The sequence below is a fragment of the Macrosteles quadrilineatus genome, unplaced genomic scaffold (genome assembly GCF_028750875.1).
Source record: "Macrosteles quadrilineatus isolate MER2022 unplaced genomic scaffold, UCM_ALF_1.0 Scaffold_1__1_contigs__length_201487025, whole genome shotgun sequence".
NCBI lineage: Eukaryota > Metazoa > Arthropoda > Insecta > Hemiptera > Cicadellidae > Macrosteles > Macrosteles quadrilineatus.
In genome coordinates, this window is record NW_026542594.1 from 131486535 (window position 1) to 131508067 (window position 21533).

Genomic DNA, 21533 nt, shown 5'->3' on the forward strand with positions numbered 1-21533 from the left:
ATGAACATGAAATTAATGTACTAAGTGACAGACAAAAAGGTAAATTCATTCTTGACATATCGGTTGAAGGAAAAACTGTACCAATGGAATTGGATACAGGCGCAGCCCTTAGTACAATGTCCTATGATGATTTTAAAAAACTGAATGTACGTACAAAAGTATTTAAAACCAACATCGAACTTAGAACATACACAGGTGAACCTATCAAACCCAAGGGTATGACATTTGTACAATGCTCATACAAGATGCAAAAATTTGTTGGAAAACTCTACCTTATTGACCAAAATGTAGATGCTATATTTGGAAGAGAATGGCTCAGAGAAGTGACAATAGATTGGGCTGAGATAAAAAATGTGAAAGCAATACAACCTGAAAGTCTTGACACCATCCTCAGTGAGTTTGAGGAAGTTTTTGATGGTAAAATTGGAGAGATACCTGAGTATATGGGACACTATAGACTTATAGACGATGCTACACCTATATTTGTAAAACCAAGACAAATACCCTTTTCCCTTAAAAGTAAAGTTGAAAATGAATTGAAAAGACTTGAAGACTGTAACATTATAACAAAGATTGACCATTCTGACTGGGGAACTCCCATTGTACCAGTGGTGAAGCCAAACGGACAAGTACGAATTTGTGCCGATTACAAAGTAACACTGAACAGAGTAATAAAAGATGAGAACCACCCTATTCCACGAATTGAAGAAATCCACTCTCAAATGAACGGAGGAAAAGTATTTTGCACGCTAGATATTTCCAACGCATATCTTCACATGAAAATGGATGAGGACAGCGCACACATGCAAACATTGAGTACACATAAAGGTATGTACAAAGTTAATCGTTTGATGTTTGGTGTCAAAGTTGCTCCTTCACTTTGGCAACAGTTCATGGACAAAACTTTACAAGGTATTTGCGGAGTGCAATGCTTTTTTGATGACATTATTATACAAGGTAAGACATCTGAAGAACTCTTGAAAAGATTAAAGGTTGTTCTAGAAAGATTAAAAAGTAAAAACTTAAAATTGAACAGAGAAAAATGTAAGTTTTTTCAAACTAGCCTGCAATATCTGGGACATATAATTGATGCTCAAGGTATTCACAAAACAAAGGAAAAAGTCTCATCCATCTTAAACAGCAAAAGACCAGAAAACGTAACAGAACTTCGCAAATTTCTTGGATTAATAAACTACTACAACAAATTCATAAAAGATTTATCTACAATCCTACACCCACTCAACCAACTACTTAAGAAAGACGCACGCTACGATTGGACCTCAAAATTCGAGAATAGTTTTCAAAAGGTCAAATCAGAATTAGCAAGTGATTGCGTCCTTGTACATTATAATCCTGATTTGCCTCTGGTACTAGCAACGGATGCCTCTCCGGTGGGTCTTGGTGCTATTCTTTCACATCGTTACAGCGATGGAAGTGAGAGACCGATAAGTTTTGCCTCACGCAGTTTGACAAAATGTGAACAGCACTACAGCCAAATTGACAAGGAAGCCACTGGCATCTACTGGGGGCTTAAGAAGTTTTTCCCGTACTGTTATGGACGGAAATTTACTCTGATTACTGACCACAAGCCACTCGTATCCATATTCAGTCCCACAAAAACACTACCATCAATATCTGCAACTAGATTATTTAATTATGCACATTTTCTATCTGGATTCGACTACAAAATTGAATACAGAAGAACATCGGATCATGCTAACGTAGATTTTTTATCTCGGTTCCCAACCGAGCATGCTTCAACTAAAGGCAGGGACAACTATGACCTTTTTCAACTTAGTCAGCTCGATTCTTTTCAAATTAGTAGTTCTACAATTTCTAAGTCAACAGCCCACGACAAAGACCTTCAACCAATACTACATGCACTTGAAGAAGGTAAATCAGTGGAAGCTTTTGGGTACCATGACAATGAATTAACACTTCAAGACGGATGTATATTCAAAGGATGTCGAGTTCTAATACCACAATCCCTTCGTAGGAAGGTTCTTGATGAACTTCATATAGGGCATTTAGGCATGGAGAAAATGAAATCCCTAGCCAGAAGCTATTGTGCATGGAAGAATATTGACCGAGATATAGAGCAATTGGCAAAATCGTGCAAACAATGCCGTTTGAAACAAAATGAACCAAGAAAGGAACAAAATCATCCCTGGCTTGCTCCACAGGGACCATGGGAAAGGTTACATATAGACTTTGCTGGTCCAATGCAAGGACAGTGGTACTTTATAATTGTGGATGCCTTTACTAAGTGGATTGAGGTAATACCTACTAAGAATACTTCTACAGAATTTTGCACAAGAGAACTTAGAAAACTATTTGCTACATTTGGTCTTCCCATGATTTTGGTTTCTGACAATGGAAGTCAATTTACGTCTAGCGACTTCAAACAGTTCCTATCAGAAAACGGGGTGGTACACAAAACAACTGCTCCTTACCACCCTTCGTCAAACGGGCAGGCTGAGCGTTATGTTCAGACTGTGAAGAAGTCCCTAAGAGCAATGGAAGACGAGGGAGGGAAACTAGACTTCAAACTCTTCAGAATGCTTATGCAGTTACGTCAAACCTCAAATTCATCTGGCTGTGATGCATACTCCTTGATGTTTGGCAGGAAGATTCGAACACACATAGCTCTTGGCAGGAAGATTCGAACACACATAGCTCTTTTACATCCCACACGTAAACAAGAAACTGAACATGTGAAGCAAGCAACAAGATATTTTAAGGAGGGAGACAGAGTACAAGCTAGAAATTATTCAAACTCAAAAGACAAGTGGAGTTTTGGAAGAATATTGGAAAGGGAAAGCAACCTTCTGTATAAAGTACAAATGGACGATGGAACTGTCTGGAGGCGTCATGTTGACCAACTACTCAAATGCGAAATAACTTTACCAAAACATTTCAGAGGGGAGAATTGATGTGTTTAACTGATGTACTGACTTAAGACCATATGTGTATATGAATTAATGATCACCTGTTATTTTGTATTTGTTTTGTTTGTATTAGTTTTTCTGTTTACATTAAAGTATGAGTTTGATTCAACTGAACTAATTTATTTATTATTTGAAAATGTAACAATCTGGAACCTAGTCTTGGGGTCGTGGGACCTTTTTGATAGTTAGTTTCCCTTTTCTCTGTTGTTTTTATAGAATTCAGGGCTTGGTCCGAAATGCTAGGCCTAGAATTGACTGAGAAATGTTTGTTGGAAGGCCGCTATTTGAGAGAAACTGCCAAGTCAGTTTCTTTGTCCTTTTGACTGTTTGTGGTAGGCCTAGGCCTACAATTTTGCTCATTAAATGTAAATGTCTTAGGCTACTACTTTTTGTAGCCCTTTGTTCTGTGTCCCGTAAAATTTTTAGTGTTGTTTTGTCTTGTAAATTGTTCAGTTTGTGTTACCCAGTCAAGTATAGTTTAAGTCTTTTATTTTGCTTTGTTCTTGCCAAACTAGTTAAATTAAGTTGATTTAACTGCTCTTAAAGCTCCCCAGAAAGTTTGAGTCATTTTAATCAAGTTTTAAGAAAGTTACAGTAATTTTTAGTTTGGCAACTCTCCATTCAGGTTTGAACTGGGTAACCTGGAAGGCCACTGGTTCCTGCCTTTGAGTTAAGGTTTGGAATGGTCTGGAGAAGCTGCTGGAACATTTCCCCCAGCTTTTAAGACCATTCCGAACAAATTCGGATCACAACTTTTGGAGAAATTAGCAAGAATACATGAGTTGTAGCGTTAGGCCTAAATTTTTTGTATGGAACGTTTTTTGTAAATTTTAAAGTATTTTTCTGTGTTTAAGTGTCTATTGTTCTCTGTTAACTTGTACTTCTGGCCACTTTGGACCAGGTAATTAAAATATTTTCTCTCTATTGGTGAAATTTACCACTGTCACATACCCGTCTGGCCTGCTGACACTTTTACCGCAAATATTAATGTTACCGATCTTGTACTGTTCACCTGTTAATTGTTTTATTTAAATTTTTATTACATTTTTATTACTGTTTAAAATGTTTTATATTGTTAAAGAGCTGTTAAAGAGAGACAAACCTTTTAAAAATTTAGAATTTTTATTGAAAAGATATGTTAGGCCTAATCTGTGGATTTTTGGAAGTCAGTGAGAGACAATTAAATGTGTGACAGTGAACCTTGCGGTAATGAACTCAGACTGTTACTACTGTTTCCTGGGTTTTGTCACTCAGGGTCCAGGAGGACTACCGTCAACCCAGGACGTGGAGCATCAACCTGAGGCGGAGACCATTTACCACCCTATGGCCTCCATTTGGATTCTGTATGGCCTCCTCTCCGCCCAGCTTCACCAGCCCTCTAGCGACCTGGATCTGTGCCGCCTAGTATAGAACTGTTACCGCCGTACCGCAAGTTACCTGTTTCTTGTTAATTAATGTTTAGATTTTTATGTACTGTTAAAGATTTTTAAAGCCTATTTATTGTTATTTTTTGAGAAAACTTTATTCTATAGTTTTTAGTAATTCATTTATAAAAAAAAGAAATTTTCAAGAGCATTTATTTTTGGGGCCCCTAAATGTTAAATTGTTGCCAGTTATTTAAAGGAAGAGATTTTTATATATTCATTGTTGCAATTTTACAAATTTTATTTTATTAAGGTTAAAACTGATTAAATTTACTTTAACTGAATTTAGCCTATTTTGAATTTTTTAAATTAACGTTTGTAAGTTAGTAGGCCAAATTGGTAACAAAAATGTATTTAAACTTTTATTGAGAGTATTTAATTCATGTATTGTTGTTGATTTTGTTGTTGTGTTTATTCAAATGGTTAATTACAGCTCGTTTCTCTCAAATGGCGTGTTGTTCTTGAACCTCCATCCATGGTTCTCATTTTGTTAAGTAAAGTTTTGTGAGCCGCCCCTCGGGCCTGCGCATGGATCACGCTTCCATTTCGTTTGTCTGGGTGCAGGCACGAGGGCATGGTTCACTGGTGGCAACCCTGCTGAGGCATTAAAAATCTTGAGGGCAAGCACTAGGTTGCTAACTTTTGTCAAACTTAGGCGACATCGAGGAATATGAATATTGGCTATGTCACGAATGTTGTACTGGTGGACCTGGTCTCTTGTTGTATAGTTTTAAAAATTCTCTTTGACCAGCAACAGGGAATTCAAAACAAACTGCCCGTGCACGGTAAGTGGCCAAGTTCAGCAAATAGAGGTCGACAGTGCTCTCTGAAGTCACTGGATGTTTAAGTTCTTACAGCAATCTTCAGTTGCAAGAGAACTCTATGGCAACTGGATGAATGTCTCCAAAGCACAATACAATATGTAAGATGACTATGGAATAGTCAGATAATATGAATAAGATGACTATGGGAGTAGTATGCGATAAGCAGGTACTTGCAATAAGCAGGATGGTGTTACCAAAAATCTAAGACTCCAAAGTAGATGATTTACTCTAGATAAGTTCTTGCACACTACATCCACGTGGGTAGACCAAGAAAATTTACTGTCTATACAGGGTGATTGGTACTCAGTGTGACAAAGATTTTTTGGTTTAAGTACAAAGTAAATGCAGTATGATGATGCATATAAAATGTTCCAAGTCTAAAAATTAGCTTCCCAAAGAATTATTTTAGGTTTTTCAAAAATAACTATGTTTTTAAACTTAATACAGCTATTTCTCAATTACCTGTAAATGGATTTGAGTAGATAATGTCATTTTCGTGTTCTACATTAAATTTTGAATAAGAATAATACAAAATGACAGAAGATCAGTTGTAAAAACTCCATTGCAAATAGATTCAAAGATAAAAATTAAGATGTTTGATAAAAACTTAAAAAACATTGGTCTATTGCATTTGTTCACACCCTGTATACAAGAAAGTGTCGGAATATTTTAAAAACTGCGCCATTTTATAAGCTTTCCAACCATATGCTACACCATTGAGCTTTGTGTCTGCTTATGAACGCTTTAGTGGTTTGAAGACTACAAAGCATGGTGTCTTTAACATTTAAAACAAGAAAGTCGGCATGTATTAAGCAAAAGTTGTATTTTTGTTTCAGCTTGAACAGTAAAACAGTAAAAAAGTTCCCTGTTTTCTGGCATTCAAACCACTAAAACAAACAAAAAAATATCTAAACCTCAATAGTGTAGCATATGGTTGGAAAGCTTATAAAATGGCACAGTTTTTAACATATTCCGACACTTTCTTGTATACAGGGTGTGAAAAATGTAATAGACCATTGTTTTTTTTAAATTTTTATCAAACATCTTAATTTTTATCTTTGAATCTATTTACAATGTAGTTTTTACAACTGATCCTCTGTCATTTTGTATTATTCTTATTCAAAATTTAATGTAGAACACGAAAATGACATTATCTACTCAAATCCATATACAGCTAATTGAGAAATTTTTATTTATTTATTTATTTCATTCCAACGGCAAATACCAATACTTATAGGAGGCATGATGCAACATGGCTACATACAAAGAATATACAAAAAGTTCAGATAATACAATACAGAAATACACAGAAATATAAATACATAATATATAAGAAATACAAATACAAAAATATACTGAAAAACATATAGAAATATAGATACAGAAATACAAATAGTATATATGTGCAAAATGCTTGATATTCAATGAGATTACGAGAAATTACAACAAATGCAAAACAAGCAGAAATGACTATTTACAAAAGCAAAGAGACTTTCAATCCACCGAATCAATCAGCTATAGGCCAGGGAGCAGCGAGCATCCGTCTTCTGATGGTAGTTGAACTGTCACAGAATAGGTCGACCGTGTCGCAGAGACCATTCCCAAGCCTCATCATCCTTGCCAGTGGACAGTGGAAGTCGTAGGAACGCTGGTAATGGCGCCTGCTAAACAAGTCACGTGACCGAGTTCTGGATGGAAGGCGGAAGTCCACTTGTGACAGAAGCATGGGACAGTCCAGCTGACCACTGATAAGCTTAGCAAGGAACAGCACATCTGCTATACAGCGTCTCACTTCCAGGTCAGGGAGGAAAAAGTTAGCCTGAAGTCCAGCAAATGGAATTTCCCTGTAGTGCAGTCCCTGACGAACCCCCAGTAGTCTCACGAACTTCCTCTGCACAGCCTCCAACTTATCGATCAGACCCAGGTGGTAAGGGGACCAGACAGGGCTGGCATACTCCAGGAGCTGACGCACAAAGGATGAATAGAGAGTCTTTAATACGAGAGCATTTGTCATACCACGAGTCGACCTAGTGATGAAACCCAGCATCCTATAAGCTCTTCTGCATATGTCGTTGACATGTGCATTAAATGAGATGTCCGAAGAAAATGTGACACCCAGATCCTTCATCGTATTCACTCTTCCAAGGGGTTGGTTATTCAGTGTATACTGGAAATGGTGCAGGTTGTGCAAACGGCCAAAGGTCATAACGGAGCACTTAGAAAGATTTAACTTCATGTTATTAACAATGCACCAGTCCAATAAATTGCTGAGACTTGTCTGCAGGCGAGCAAAGTCATCATCACTGGAGACCACGGTGTATATCTTCACATCGTCAGCAAAGAGTAGAGCGTCGACGAGAAGAACAGACGTTATGTCGTTGATGAACAAGGTGAATAGGTGTGGCCCGAGTAGCGACCCTTGAGGAACACCGGAGGTTTGCAGAAATTCTTGGGAAAGCGCACCAGGCAGTTTGACTCTTAGGCGCCGGCAATGCAGATATTCGGAGAACCAGGAAAGCAATGGGCCATGGATTCCATAAGCTTCTAGCTTGCTGACAAGGATGGAGTGGTCAACTTTGTCAAATGCCTTCGCAAAATCGATAAAGGCAACATCAAGCTGTTTACCTGATCCCATAGCAGATAATATGCTTTCCTCAAATATCATCAGGTTGGTGACGGTTGATCTAGAGGAAGTAAAACCATGTTGACTGGGACTTATTAGCGGTTTTAGAAAGGGTTTAAGGCGAGAGAGCACTAACATTTCAAACACTTTCCCCACTGATGAAAGGATGGTGATAGGTCTATAGTTCTCGACTTTCGATGGATCGCCTCCTTTTAGAATCGGAACAATGTGCCCCGTCTTGAGAGTCTCAGGGAATATTCCTTGTTGAATGGACAAGTTGAATAACATAGTCAGCGGTTGGGCCAAAGTGTCGCTGCAGTGTTGGAGGAAGGATGGAGGCACATTGTCTGGGCCAGCACCCTTCGTAACATCAAGTTTTCTGAGGACTTCTAAGACTTCCAATACAGAGAAGGAGATGATCGGTAGTGTAGAGTTGGCATTGAAGTTAAAAGGAGGTGGTGAAACTACGGGCTTCGAGAAAACCGATGAAAAGAAGGTTGAAAACATTTCAGCTCTCTCCTGAGGTTCATTGGAAGAGTTTCCATTAAAACTAATAATAGATGGTATAACAGGAGATCCACCAGAAGAGCGAACAAAGCTCCAGAAGCATTTAGGGTTGTGAGGAATCGAATTTTCTATGTGCCGCAAATAGCTTCTATGACATGTACGACTCAGATTCCTGCAGACATTACGCAACTCACAAAACCTTGAATAGTGCACTGGAAGGAATGTTTGCTTGTAGCGCTTATGGGCTATTTTCTTTTGAATAACCAAATTTATGAGCTCCGCAGAGAACCACTTGGGGAAAGATGAGGTTCCGATTTGTTTTATGGGACTGCACTGCACGCAAATATCTCCAAGCACTGCAATCACTCTTCCAAAACACTCATTGACGTCAACTGAGTCGTGCAAAAAGGAAAGGTCCGTTGATGCAAGTGATTCAGAAGCAGCATACAGATTGCACTTACGAAGATTTGGGCAGGTGTAGAATCCAGCATGAGGTAATCTTCGAGAAACTGGCAGTGAGAAAGACAAAGGAGGATGATGGGGATCGGCTTGAACTAGGTACTCATCAGCAACGTGAACGGAGACCGAGTTGAGACTACAAAAAATCAAATCCAATGTTACTTGTCTGAAATTCCTTATGTGATTAATTTGGACCAAGGAGTGGAGTTCAGCGAGGTTTTCAAGAAGTTCTATCTTGGGTCGATCAATAATGGGCTCTTCAGGCGTAGTGCAGTCATACGAGGCGATGTTATAGTCACCAGCTAGTAGTAAGGAAGATGACGAGGGCAAAGAAGATACTACTTCGTCCACCGACTCGCAATACTCATTATATGTAGATACAGGTTGTCCTGGGGGAATGTAGACACAATTCAGTACCAGTTTGTAGGTGGGCAGAGACACGTAGAGATTCTCAATGGATGAATCATTAACTATTTCATGCGATTGAATACAATTTTTAATCGCAATTAGTACCCCGCCACCCGACGCTTTGTTGCTCGAAAGAATGCTTCTATCTTTCCTATAAATCGTGTAGCTGTTGTTTGCCTGGAGCTCAGAGTTGGAAATGTCTGAGTATAAGTTCGTTTCACAGAGCAATAGCGCGTCATATATGTTGCAAGCCAGGGAATTTTTGAAGTCTATAAGTTTTGTTCGGAGGCCATTAACATTTTGGAAGTATACATTTAAATTATGTTTGCCGTTGGAAGATATTAGTTTTTTTGAACAATCTTGGGTATTCCGTTAACATATTTGATGGTCAGGTCCTGCTCTCCAGAATCCGTACGGGCTTTAAGAGTGTCCCGCAAATCCGAGAGGTACTGTCTTTCTTTCAAAGTACGGTCACGAGCAAGAGAGACACCATTCAAGCAACCAACAGAGCCTTTTTTTGAGTCAAAACTTCGAAAGAGTGTGGATGCCTCGCCCTCCAACGAGAGGCAGAGCTTGACTGCCCGAGGCTTATCCTTGTTGGTCTTCCCAATTCTGAAGAAACGGGCGCTATTTAAAGAAGGTCCAAGATCGCAGCATTCCAGAATTTGTTTTATGAGGTCCTTGTCGTGAGCCTTCACAGTTTCGGGCAAAGTTGACTTGCATTCTCTAAGCCCAAGAATGATTACGTTGCGTGCCCGACGCTGTCTGTCGTTGACTTCCTCTACAAGGTTTTCAAATTGCGAATCGTTATTGACGGTATTGCTCTTTAGATCGTGAAGTTCACCCTCAAGCTTCTCAATGCGTGGCTCTAAAGAATTTAACTTACTACTCAGTTTGTGTATATCAGATTTTATCTCCTGCAACCCATCAGAAATGCCCTTCACTTCTTCCTTTGTTGCGAGTTGGGAGAACTTGTTGAGTAATTCGTCCATTTTATTCATGAGTTGCAGCGACGGGTTAGAGCTTATAGGTTGACAATCCATTCTCTGGCAGTACCATTTTTTATTTGCATTACTGGCATATGAAGAATACTCGGATTTGGTTACGCCAATGCATTTTATATGAAACCATCCTTGGCAATCAGAATCACATTGTAGTCCATCTTCGGTATCAAATACCTTTTTCACACATACTCTACAAGTTGTAGAATCTGCCATAATAATCAGTGATACTTTATATAGCACTACTTGCTTGTAACGATGAAGAGAGATCTAGATGGCAGTGGAAAAAATTTATGCGCAGGTCTCTCTTTAGATACATGCAATCTTGACACAGGTGAGTGACCAGTGACGTGACGTGGGTTATTGACAAGACAGACGACAGGTTATTGTTTAATCATGTTAAACAGATTTATTGTATGAAAATAAGTGTCTATAATTTAAATGTTCAACGAGAAGGTGTGAAGTGTGAAGGTGAGAAGAAATTGCTGTATTAAGTTTAAAAGCATGGTTATTTTTGAAAAACATAAAATAATTTTTTGGGAAGCTAATTTTTAGACTTGGAACATTTTATATGCATCATCACACTTCATTTACTTTGTACTTACACCAAAAGATTTTTGTCACACTGAGTTCCAATCACCCTGTATGTAGGCCTAAAAGTTTGACAGAGGAGTCTTCTCTAACCCTGTTTCTTTTGAAGCTACAAATTAAGGTCTGCGTCTGTTGTATCTCTATGTTTCAAATGCTATGCATTTAATAATTTAATCATATGTTATTTTCAAAAATGTGATTCAATTGATATAAATAAACTAGTGACAAAATAAGGCTCATTTTTCATCCTACATTTATTTAACTATTTATTTCAAATATAAACTTACAATACACAACAGAAATGGCGACGAGGAGAGCCTAACGTGGTTTCTATTTGTTTTAAAGTTTATTTTATATATTTTTTTCAAAATGAACCAAGAACAGTTTGAAATATTAATCAAGACGTTGTCTTCAGCTATTCAAGGTATGTCAAAGACTCAACAATCTAACATCACATTAATTTCCAATTTTGAACAATTTGACTCAAACAAAGAAACTTTTCAACTATACAAAGAAAGATTTGAAAATTACCTAAAGATAAAGAATGCTTTTGATGATAAAACTATTTGTGCCCAGCTTTTTCTCAATAGTGTAGGTTCTAAAACATATGACCTTTTATCTTCACTCTCAGCTCCAAAAAGTATTAATGAGCAAACCTATGATGAACTTACAAAATTATTAGACAATTACTTTCCAAAAACCAATGAAATTGTAGAACAACATAAGTTTTTATCCAGAATCCAGGCACAAAATGAATCAATTACAGACTATGTAACAGCTCTTAGGAAACAAATTGCAACTTGCAAACTTACCTGTAAATCATGTGAAGCATCTGTATCTGACTTATTCTTAAGATCACAGTTTATCAGGGGAATTCATGACTCTTCAATTAGAGAACAATTAATCCAGACCAAGGACTTAACATTTGACATTGCCGTAGAAAAGGCAATAGCAATTGAAGCTTCAAAAATAGACAGTGCAACTCTGAACAACTTTTCTAGTCCTCAAACATCGTCACAGGCAGAAGTCAACAAATTATTGACAAGACCAACACACCAGAATTATACACCAAGAAGGACAGCCTACCTCAACAACAGATCTAACAACAGACTAAATCACCCTTCCACAAGACGAAATAAGGTTGATTTGGCAACACTTGGAATTGGAAACCTGTGTTTAAGATGTGGTAAAGCAAATCACATGTCCAGGGAATGTAAAACCAACATATCACGCCTTCACTGCCAAAGCTGTGACAAGGATGGTCACATAGCCAAGGTCTGTATATCAACTCTACTCTCTAAGAAATCCAGGCCTACAGTTAATACAATAAGTACTACTCCAAATGATTCACAGGACTTAAACTCACTTTATGGAATAGGGCAACTTCAAATTCTCAATGTAACTGACTACAATTCATCAGACACAGAAAAATTTTTCACAACTATTCTAATCAATGGGAAACCACAAAAGTTTGAGATAGATTCAGGCGCAGCCCACACCCTTCTACCAAAGGCTCAATTTGATAGACTTAATCTTCCTCAAAACACAATCCAGAGTACAAATATAAGGTTTCGTTCTTACACAAATGAGGTTTTCCAACCCTTAGGCTTAGTTAATGTTCAGGTTGAATACAATGGACGCTCATCTACACAGCAGTTGTTTGTAGTTCCTGACATGTACAGCCCTCTACTAGGTAGGACTTGGATAAGACAACTTGGAGTCCACTTGAACGATCTTGACACCCAGAGACCAAAAGATACCGGTACTTATGTAAACTTAGTTTCCAGTGACACAGACAAACTAGTTACTGCAGTAGAATCAAAATTTCCAGAAATATTTTCACCAGAAATAGGACATATTCCTAATGTCACCTGCTCTCTAAAGTTAAGACCTCAATCCAAACCAGTATTTTTCAAACCTAGACCTTTACCGTATACACTCCGGGATAGAGTGGGACATGATCTTGACAAACTCGAACAAGACAAAATCATTACTAAAATCGAATCATGCTACTGGGGTTCACCCTTAGTTGTAGTGCCTAAGCCTGATGGTACACTTAGGCTATGCGCAGACTATAAAGTCACAGTCAACCCTCAACTCTACGATTCACACTATCCGATTCCTAGGATCGACGAAACACTCCACAAACTGAGAAACGCCAAGTTTTTCTGTACTCTCGACCTCTTTAAAGCTTACCTACACATAGGTGTCGATGAAGAAAGTGCTTGTGTTCAAACAATATCAACCCATAAAGGTACTTACAAAGTCAACAGATTGTCTTTTGGAATCAAGACTGCACCCAGCATATTTCAAAAAGTAATAGAACAAGTTCTACAAGACCTTCCAGGTGTCAGCTCTTACTTTGACGACATAATTGTCTACGGTTCAACTTTGGATGAATGTTTCAACAACCTTGTAGCTTGTCTGGAGCGACTTCAAACCAACAATCTTCACCTCAACAGAAATAAATGCACATTCTTCCAAGAAAGCATCACATACTTAGGATATGTTATTGAAAACAACAAGATATCCAAGTCTCCAGCAAAAGTGTCAAATATCCTCAATATTCAAAGACCAAATTCAGTAGAGGAAGTGAGAAAGTTTCTAGGACTTGTAACTTATTATTCAAAATTCATTCCAGCAGCTTCTACCATAACTTACCCTCTACGCCAGTTACTCATCAAGAATAAACCATTCAACTGGACAAAAGATTGTGAGAAAGCGTTCATCAACATCAAGAAGGAAATAGCCTCAGATAGAGTGGTAGTTCCTTTTGACCCGGACCTGCCAGTATCCGTAGCCTGCGATGCAAGCCCACATGGGATCTCAGGAGTACTATCACACATTATCAATGGAGAAGAAAGGCCCATTGCATTTGTCTCCCGCTCACTTTCAAAATCAGAGTCCCAATACAGCCAACTTGATCGCGAAGCACTCGCTATTGTATTTTCTATTGGAAAATTTTTCAACTACCTCTATGGAAGAAAGTTTGAATTGATCACAGATAACCAACCACTCACACGAATATTTCACCCAAAGAATGTTCCTCCAATGACAGCTGGTCGACTTTTACGTGATGCAGTTTTCCTCAGAGGATTTGAATACAACATCAAACATCGGAAAGCAGAACAACACCAAAATGTAGACTTTCTATCCAGGACTTTTCAAACAACGGAACATCGTGGTATCGACACAGCACTGAATAAAGAAGAAGATGAAATAGAACAGAATTCAATCCTTCAAATCTCATCAATCAACATCACGAGTGATTCAATTTCAAAAGAAACTGCGTACGATCCAGGAATGAAAGATCTTATGAAACAAATAAAAGAAGGTGCAAATGATCCAATCTACTCAACCAATCAAGGACTTGTATTCAGAGGAGAACGTGTATACATTCCAAGATCACTACGCTCTCATGTTTTAGAAGAGCTTCATGCAACACACATAGGAATGGTAAGAATGAAACGACTCGCAAGACTCCACTGTTATTGGCCCGGAATTGACAAAGACATTGAAAATAAAGTTCGATCATGTGCAGCTTGCGCTTTACAGTCAAAACAGCCAACAAAAGTTTTTCACCCTTGGGAAATCCCTAAGGAAAACTTTGAAAGAGTTCACATGGACTACGCAGGACCATTTAATGGACACCATTTCCTAGTAGTGATTGATGCTAAATCTAAATGGCCTGAGGTTCGAATAACCAAAAACGCACCATAAACAGCTACGACAATAGAATTTCTAAATGATATCTTCTCTACACATGGATATCCTGCTGTACTAGTTTCTGATAATGCCACTATTTTTACTAGCCAAGAATTTACAGACTTTTGCCGACAAAGAGGCATATTTAAAAAATTTTCTCGCCCCAGGACACCCAGCAACCAATGGGTTAGCGGAACGCTATGTGCAAACGTTAAAGACATCTTTGAAAAATTGTGCTGAAGATCCTCGAAAGAATATTAAATCACAAATTCAAGACATACTGTTTCGCTACCGAGCTGTACCTCTACAATGCGGACAATCACCGGCTGAACTGTATTTAAATCGAAAGATCAGAACAAAACTAGATGCTCTCAAACCCCCTAAGAAAAACACATCATTACATCCAGGTTTTCAACAAGTAAGCCGCTCATTTAAAGTGGGGGAGAGAATATTAGTACGTTCCTTAGATGGCTGGAAGTTCGGAAAAGTTATTTTTCAACTTGGAGCTCTGCACTACAAAGTCAAACTGGACAACAGTTACATTGGCAAGAGACACATCGATCAGTTGAAGAGAACATCAGTGCCAGAAACAAAAGACAAAACACACTCCAGCTCATCTCCTAAAGAAATTACCAGTTCGCAACAACAGAACGTGACATTCAAGGACAATGATCTGGAAAATATAGAAATCAGGCTTCAACGCAGAGAAGATAACAATGATCAACTTGAAAATGCAGAAATCAGGCTTCAACCCAGTGAACATAATAATCCTCAAACAGATGACAATGGTTCAACAGATGTTCCTCGCAAATCAGCCAGAACGAGAAAGCAACGGAAAAGACTGGACTTATGAATCAAATTTAGTGGGGAAGAAACTGTTGTATCTCTATGTTTCAAATGCTATGCATTTAATAATTTAATCATATGTTATTTTCAAAAATGTGATTCAATTGATATAAATAAACTAGTGACAAAATAAGGCTCATTTTTCATCCTACATTTATTTAACTATTTATCTAAATAACTATACAGCCCGATGTGTAACTCACTGACTGACTCATCAGGTATACTAATTCTAAGGTAGTTCTAGATGAGCTAGAGACTTGAAATTTTCGGTGGTCGTAGGTCTAGTGCCCAAACCCCCGGGAAAAATCCAAAAAGTCACTTTTTCAAATTTTAACCCCCCCGAAATATCGAATTTTCCCCCCATGTTATCCTTATGGGAAATAACATTGAAAAATACCGAATGTGGTACGCTCATCTGAACCACTTAGAAACGTGCTAGAGACTTAAAATTTTCGTAGTATTGTAGTATGGGATCTTAAATTAACGGTGAAATTTGCAAAAGTTCCATTTTCAAATTTTAACCCCCCCAAAAATCCAAAATGGCGGACCTCTGAAAACAAAAAAACACGTTTTTTTCAACCGGATGTAGCTCGAAAACGGTAAGAGATAGAAAAGATTTGAAAGTATATCCAGGAACAGGAATTAAATTTTATACATAACCCTCTTAGGCGTTTTCCGAAAATCGCACTCCTTAACCTTCAAAAAACGCCCTACTTTCAAAATTTAGTAAATTTCTTACAAAAGATTTCCGGTTTTGCTATTTTTTTATACTTAAATAATTCTTTTTTGCAGATATTATTAATGCTCTGTATTCTCCTTAATTTACTCTAAATTCTACTCATTTAATGTTTTTTTGTATCTTTTCTCCTTAACCCCCAAAACTTAAGTTTAATGTCAAAATTTGAAGGTGTTTTACCACGTTTACAAGCCCCATGTAATTCATATGGACAATAAGATTGAAATATAATTAGAGATATATATATATATATAATTATATATATATATATATAATTATATATATTATATAATGAGTTGGTTCTCGCTCTTATTTTTGCATCTAGATTTGACTATACCTATCAACTACTACAGGGTAATGCTGTATAATGAGTTGGTTCTCGCTCTTATTTTTGCATCTAGATTTGACTATACCCATCAACTGCTTTAGGTTCGGGTATTCGTATATGCTCTGAATTTATGTATTTTTCTGGGTTGAGTTACACCGAAGTCCTTAGTCTGCATTTAATTTAAATTATCTCAGACTTCGGTGGTTGCGATCCAGGCGTTTTTAAGTCACTAGTTGCTTATTTGATATGGCTTTCAATTGCATCGTTAGTGGGTCATTTCATCAAGGTGACCCTCGGCGATATTCGTACAGCCGAAATGCACAATGTGTAGCCAACTCTGCCTGCGCAGTCGCCTGGATGTGTCTCGGCAAGGAATTTTCCACTTCCTCCATTGACTTAATTCTTAGTAGTGGAGATTCTATGTACAGAACTCTGCGAAACGAAAATTGTGTTGGTGGCGATCGTTTTTTATTTCCCGATGAACTCCCAAGAGAGTTCGATGTAGCAGATAGCCATGTTGTTACCCATTTCTAGATTAACTGGATATCTGAAATTTGGCATGATTGTAGTTTTTGCGCCCTTTTCGAAAAGTGACATTTTACAAATATACAGTTACTCCCCCCCATGAAAATTACAATCCCCCCCCCAATGTTATTCCTACAGGTGCATCAGTCTAAATCAATTTTACCCACTTCTGAAATTTCAGATCTGAAATTTGGCTCAATTGCAGGTCTTGCGCCATGGCCCATTTGTATTTACCCCCGACCAAAAAAGGGGGCCTGGGGGCGGAGCCCCCAGCGAGCCAAAGGCGAGTTTCAAATATAAACTTACAATACACAACAGCGTCTTATCTGCGTTTAGCTGTAGCTTGTTACATTGAAACCAGGTTTTAGTTTCCTCAAAGTCATTTTGAGCCCAATTTGCTGCCCTAACAACCAGCTCATCAACATTGCTGCACCTGGTGATTACGGTGGTGTTGCCAGCATATAACAAGCATTACAAGTCAGTGTTGCTTACATTGAAATCGTTGATCATGATCAAGAACAACGAAGAAGGCCCAAGGGAGGAACCTTGAGGCACACCATGGACTGACACTAGTTGCCGTCTTCCAGAAAGGTAGGACTCAAGAATCCCCAGGACTGCACCATTCAGCCCGTATCTTACTGCCTTTTCCAATAACAGCTTATTTGACACACAGTTGAAAGCTTTAATTAGGTTGCACAGAGTTAGCTGTGTGGTATCTTTAGCTTCAAATGTTTAGTGCAAGGTGTTGCCAAGCGTTTCAACTGCAGTGACAGTGGACTTATTCTTCTGAAGTCGCCCATGCCGTGCTGCATGTTATTGAATAAGTTGTTGGTTTCAAAGTATATCTGTAAAGTTGGTTGTTCATAACAGTTTCCAGTATTTTAGCCAAAGTAGGTGTGATGGCTATAGGGCGATTACTACTAACTAACAAGGCTCAGATCAGCTTTTTCTCTACACTGGAATGGTTTTGGAAATCACTTCGTCAGGAAGATCCCACAGTACAAGCACTTATTGAAAATGTGGGCCAAAGGAACAGCAATGGGTTCAATTACTCTAGAGAAACTCTATGGAAATACCATAAATATCTGACTTGGTGAGGCCTTAAACTTTTTACCAATATTCAAGATATCAGATGGGGGTAAGTAAATCCAATTGGAAAGATGACAGTTAGCTACTTCAACATTTGCGGCTGTGTCAGCACGGCAGTCAGGGATATCCTTAACTATATTGTTGACTACTTCTGTTAAGTAAACATTGATATTATCAGGGCTGGATGAACATTCCATGACAGATGCAGAACATCTACTTTGGTTAATAACATTCCATGCGGCTTTACAAGAGTTATAGGCACTGTCAATAAAACCTTCAATGGACTTTCGATTGGCCGCATCAACCATGTGACCATGGTCACGTTTTACTTTGACTTACAAGGCTTGAATTCTATCGTGTACCACACCACGGCTGTTTGACACCGGTCATGAAGGTACAGAGCCCATCGTTTATACATTTTCAGCTCACCAGTGTTATATTCAGGAGTTATAGATGGCTTTTTAGGTATAATATTTATATAATTTAGGTATAAAAAGGGCAGGTCCATATCACATGAGTTGGCAAATAACGTCACTAGATTAAATTTTGTCCTTAAGCACTGAACATTTAGGCTAGCCACTCTAAGGTTATATGGCACTGATGATGTGTTGCCGCAGTTAAGTCCTAGCCCATTTGGATTTGATTCACTCTCTTGCAGCCTAAAAAATGGTTTCTATTCTGGTAGCGTTTTGATGAATCTAGGTTTGTTGTCACTTACTAAAATACCAGTAGGCCACATTTCTGCCTTCAAGACATTTTCGTTATCTTCACATTTGACAGCAGTTTTAAACTATTTATATCCTGGGAATTTTGTTTTACCCTCTTTTCAGTGGACTTTTGAAGCGTTATTATGCGACTAATGGCTACAGAGAAAATACAAAAAAAATTTAAATTAAAAATTCCCATGTTATTCTTATGGAGAAAATTGTAAACAGTTTTAGTCTGCTTGTTTATGAGCATATTTGATCAAATTTGGAAAATGCATTAATTTCATACTAAACTATTAACATTTTACAAAAAAACACCTTTTTACCCTCCCTGTTGCAGCAAACCTAAGTACTCGTTAAACTAATGCTATTTAAATAGGGAATAAATGTGATATTTTAAAGGAGACATTTTAGTGTAAATCCAATTAGGCAAATGGAAATTCGCTTAATCTGCAGGTTTGCTGAGTCGGGGGTATTTAGTACATGCTGTAATTAACTTATTTACTGTTTTTTTCCCTTGAAAATATCCTTTCTTGTCTGTCAAAAAAAAAATAGTTTCTGATTAAGCAGACTACCGAAGTTCGGATTATTCGGACTATATAATCCAGGACTAGTTAAATAATGCATACATTAGTGCTCCTATTGAGCTAAACGAAAACGTTGTTTATTTGAGTAAGGAAAAAGTTGTTTATTGATTGTTTTTTTTTTTTAGAAAAAATGTATTGGTTAGGCAGAATCATTTTTTTCCTGGATTGGAAATGTAGTATGAGTTTCGGACAGCTCAGCTATACTGAAATAACGAATTCGAACCCTTTAAGAAGCGAAATTCTTATATCTAGATTGGAATTTTGCTGCCGAAATGAGCTTTGCAAGGCTGCCGCTACAATCCCTCGCACGGAGGCTGCGCTACTCTCTCTCTCCCTCTAAGCCGATTCTTTGTCTCACTCTCTCTCACTCAGTCAGCTGACTTGGCCGCTCGCTTGCGATAGTCTACCTAGCGGCTGCCGCGGGAACTATCAAAAATTCAAATATTCCTAGACTGAATTTTTTACCAAAAGGCATTGCACTTCCTATAAGTTTTGTATTCATTGGCTAAAATGATCTTTTTTGTATACAGAGTGATGCAGTTTTTTTTAACAACAGGTGAGGAATTTCAGTAAGGAATTAATTAGCTACAAAGGATTAACTGATAAGGATTAAGGAGTAACTGTTATGCAGTTACTGAGATCAGGTCTATATGCGAGACTGCTGGTGTTTTAAGCATCTTGGATCACCGTAAAACAACAAAATAATACATTTGCAGCACCATAACTTACCTTATGGTAAAAAAAATATTGACAAGCATTAAAAATAACTGGTGCACCTGTTGCTCGAATTCGAGCAATTGCAAAGTATGACGGGCGTTATTTCAAAACGAATAGGCCTAACAGTTGTAATTTCCAATTACTTAAAAGAGTCAACTCAAAGATATTGTAATCAATCACTCCACTCTAGTTATCGAAACTGAAAACAAACGCTCTTGTGTGTATCATGTGTTTATGAACAGCTGTAATTAATACAAATTATTTGTCCGTTTAAAGCACGGGTCACACTAGGCTGGCATCAGCGGCGAATTGAAAGAAGCCGTGACTGTCAGCTTAATGTGACCACAAAATTCGCAGCTGACACTGAGCTGACTCAGCCTGGATTGGTGAGCCGGTGATGCTGGTGCCAGCTGCTGATCACCAGCGGCTGGCGAACATCCTAGTGTGACCCGTGCTTAAGTAAACAAAATCTTTTATCCATTAGAAATACATTGGGATCCACGAGTTGGTGAAAGGGGGCATCTACATAAACAACACTTCATTTTGACACATCGTTTGTAAAAATCTGTCCATTATTAACGGAGGAGTAGTGTTTCGTAGAAATCGCCTTCACGTATTATATATAAGGATGGTGACATTTATTTGAATTGTGATTTATTATTCCATAAGACATTTGACACTAGCCAACTTAGAAACAAATAATTATATGCTTCAGGTAACACATTTACTTTCAGGTTTTTTATAGTGCTATTGCACTAGTGGAGTCAAACAAATTTGTGTTTCGCCAGTAGACTAACCACTAACCAGTATGGTTCCTTGTAACTTCCAGCTGGTTGAAGACTCGGTTGGCCTTCCACCACCAGTGGTGTTTAGTCTGGGTGAACTTAGCCTCCCGGTAATGGCCATACAGGTCGGGTGTCAAGGCATTGATGCACTTGCGGATGGCAGCCCTGACAACATGACATGAAAATATCATTATGGATACAGCATGGTAGATTAGAACTAAATAATAAACAAACCTACCAGAAAAGTGGGTTTGTAAACCATCATGATGTATTGATAATAATTTTTTTGAAACACTGTATTTTCTGGAGTTTAAAGGCAAAAGAGTCTGAACAGCTGGATATAGGCCTAGCTATTCAGCAAAATGTTGAAGAACATATGTACACAATATAAGATCTATCTCAATAATACAATAAGTGCCATTTAGCTTATCTTAAAATTCAATAACATACCACATTCGGATAATCCAAAATTTGGTAGTTGGATTTTTATTTTACTGATATTCAGGATTTTTTTTAGAGAAAATATGCCGAGTCTAGCCGTGCTTGTACTATTGCAATCAAACAACGTGTCTGCGAAGATTTCCCTGTTGAAATATTTATGATTTCGCCGCGATCACGGAGGACGATTATGATTTTTTGCGACTGCAACAGACGAAGATGGTGTGCTCAAGACCGGGGAAGATATGATCAAGTTTGATGGTAAAGGTATGATAAAATAGTTTA

At 37.9% G+C, this 21533-nt stretch overlaps 1 protein-coding gene across 2 annotated transcripts in view; it reads right to left on the reverse strand.

Moving 5' to 3' along the window:
* Positions 1 to 21533, reverse strand: part of LOC128985087 (alpha-1,6-mannosyl-glycoprotein 2-beta-N-acetylglucosaminyltransferase) — a 108480-nt gene that overhangs the window by 17112 nt on the left and 69835 nt on the right. For both annotated transcript variants that reach the window (XM_054404475.1, XM_054404469.1), the window contains exon 7: positions 20830 to 20975. In XM_054404475.1, the coding sequence (XP_054260450.1) occupies positions 20830 to 20975 (146 nt within the window). The remainder of the gene's footprint in view (positions 1 to 20829; positions 20976 to 21533) is intronic.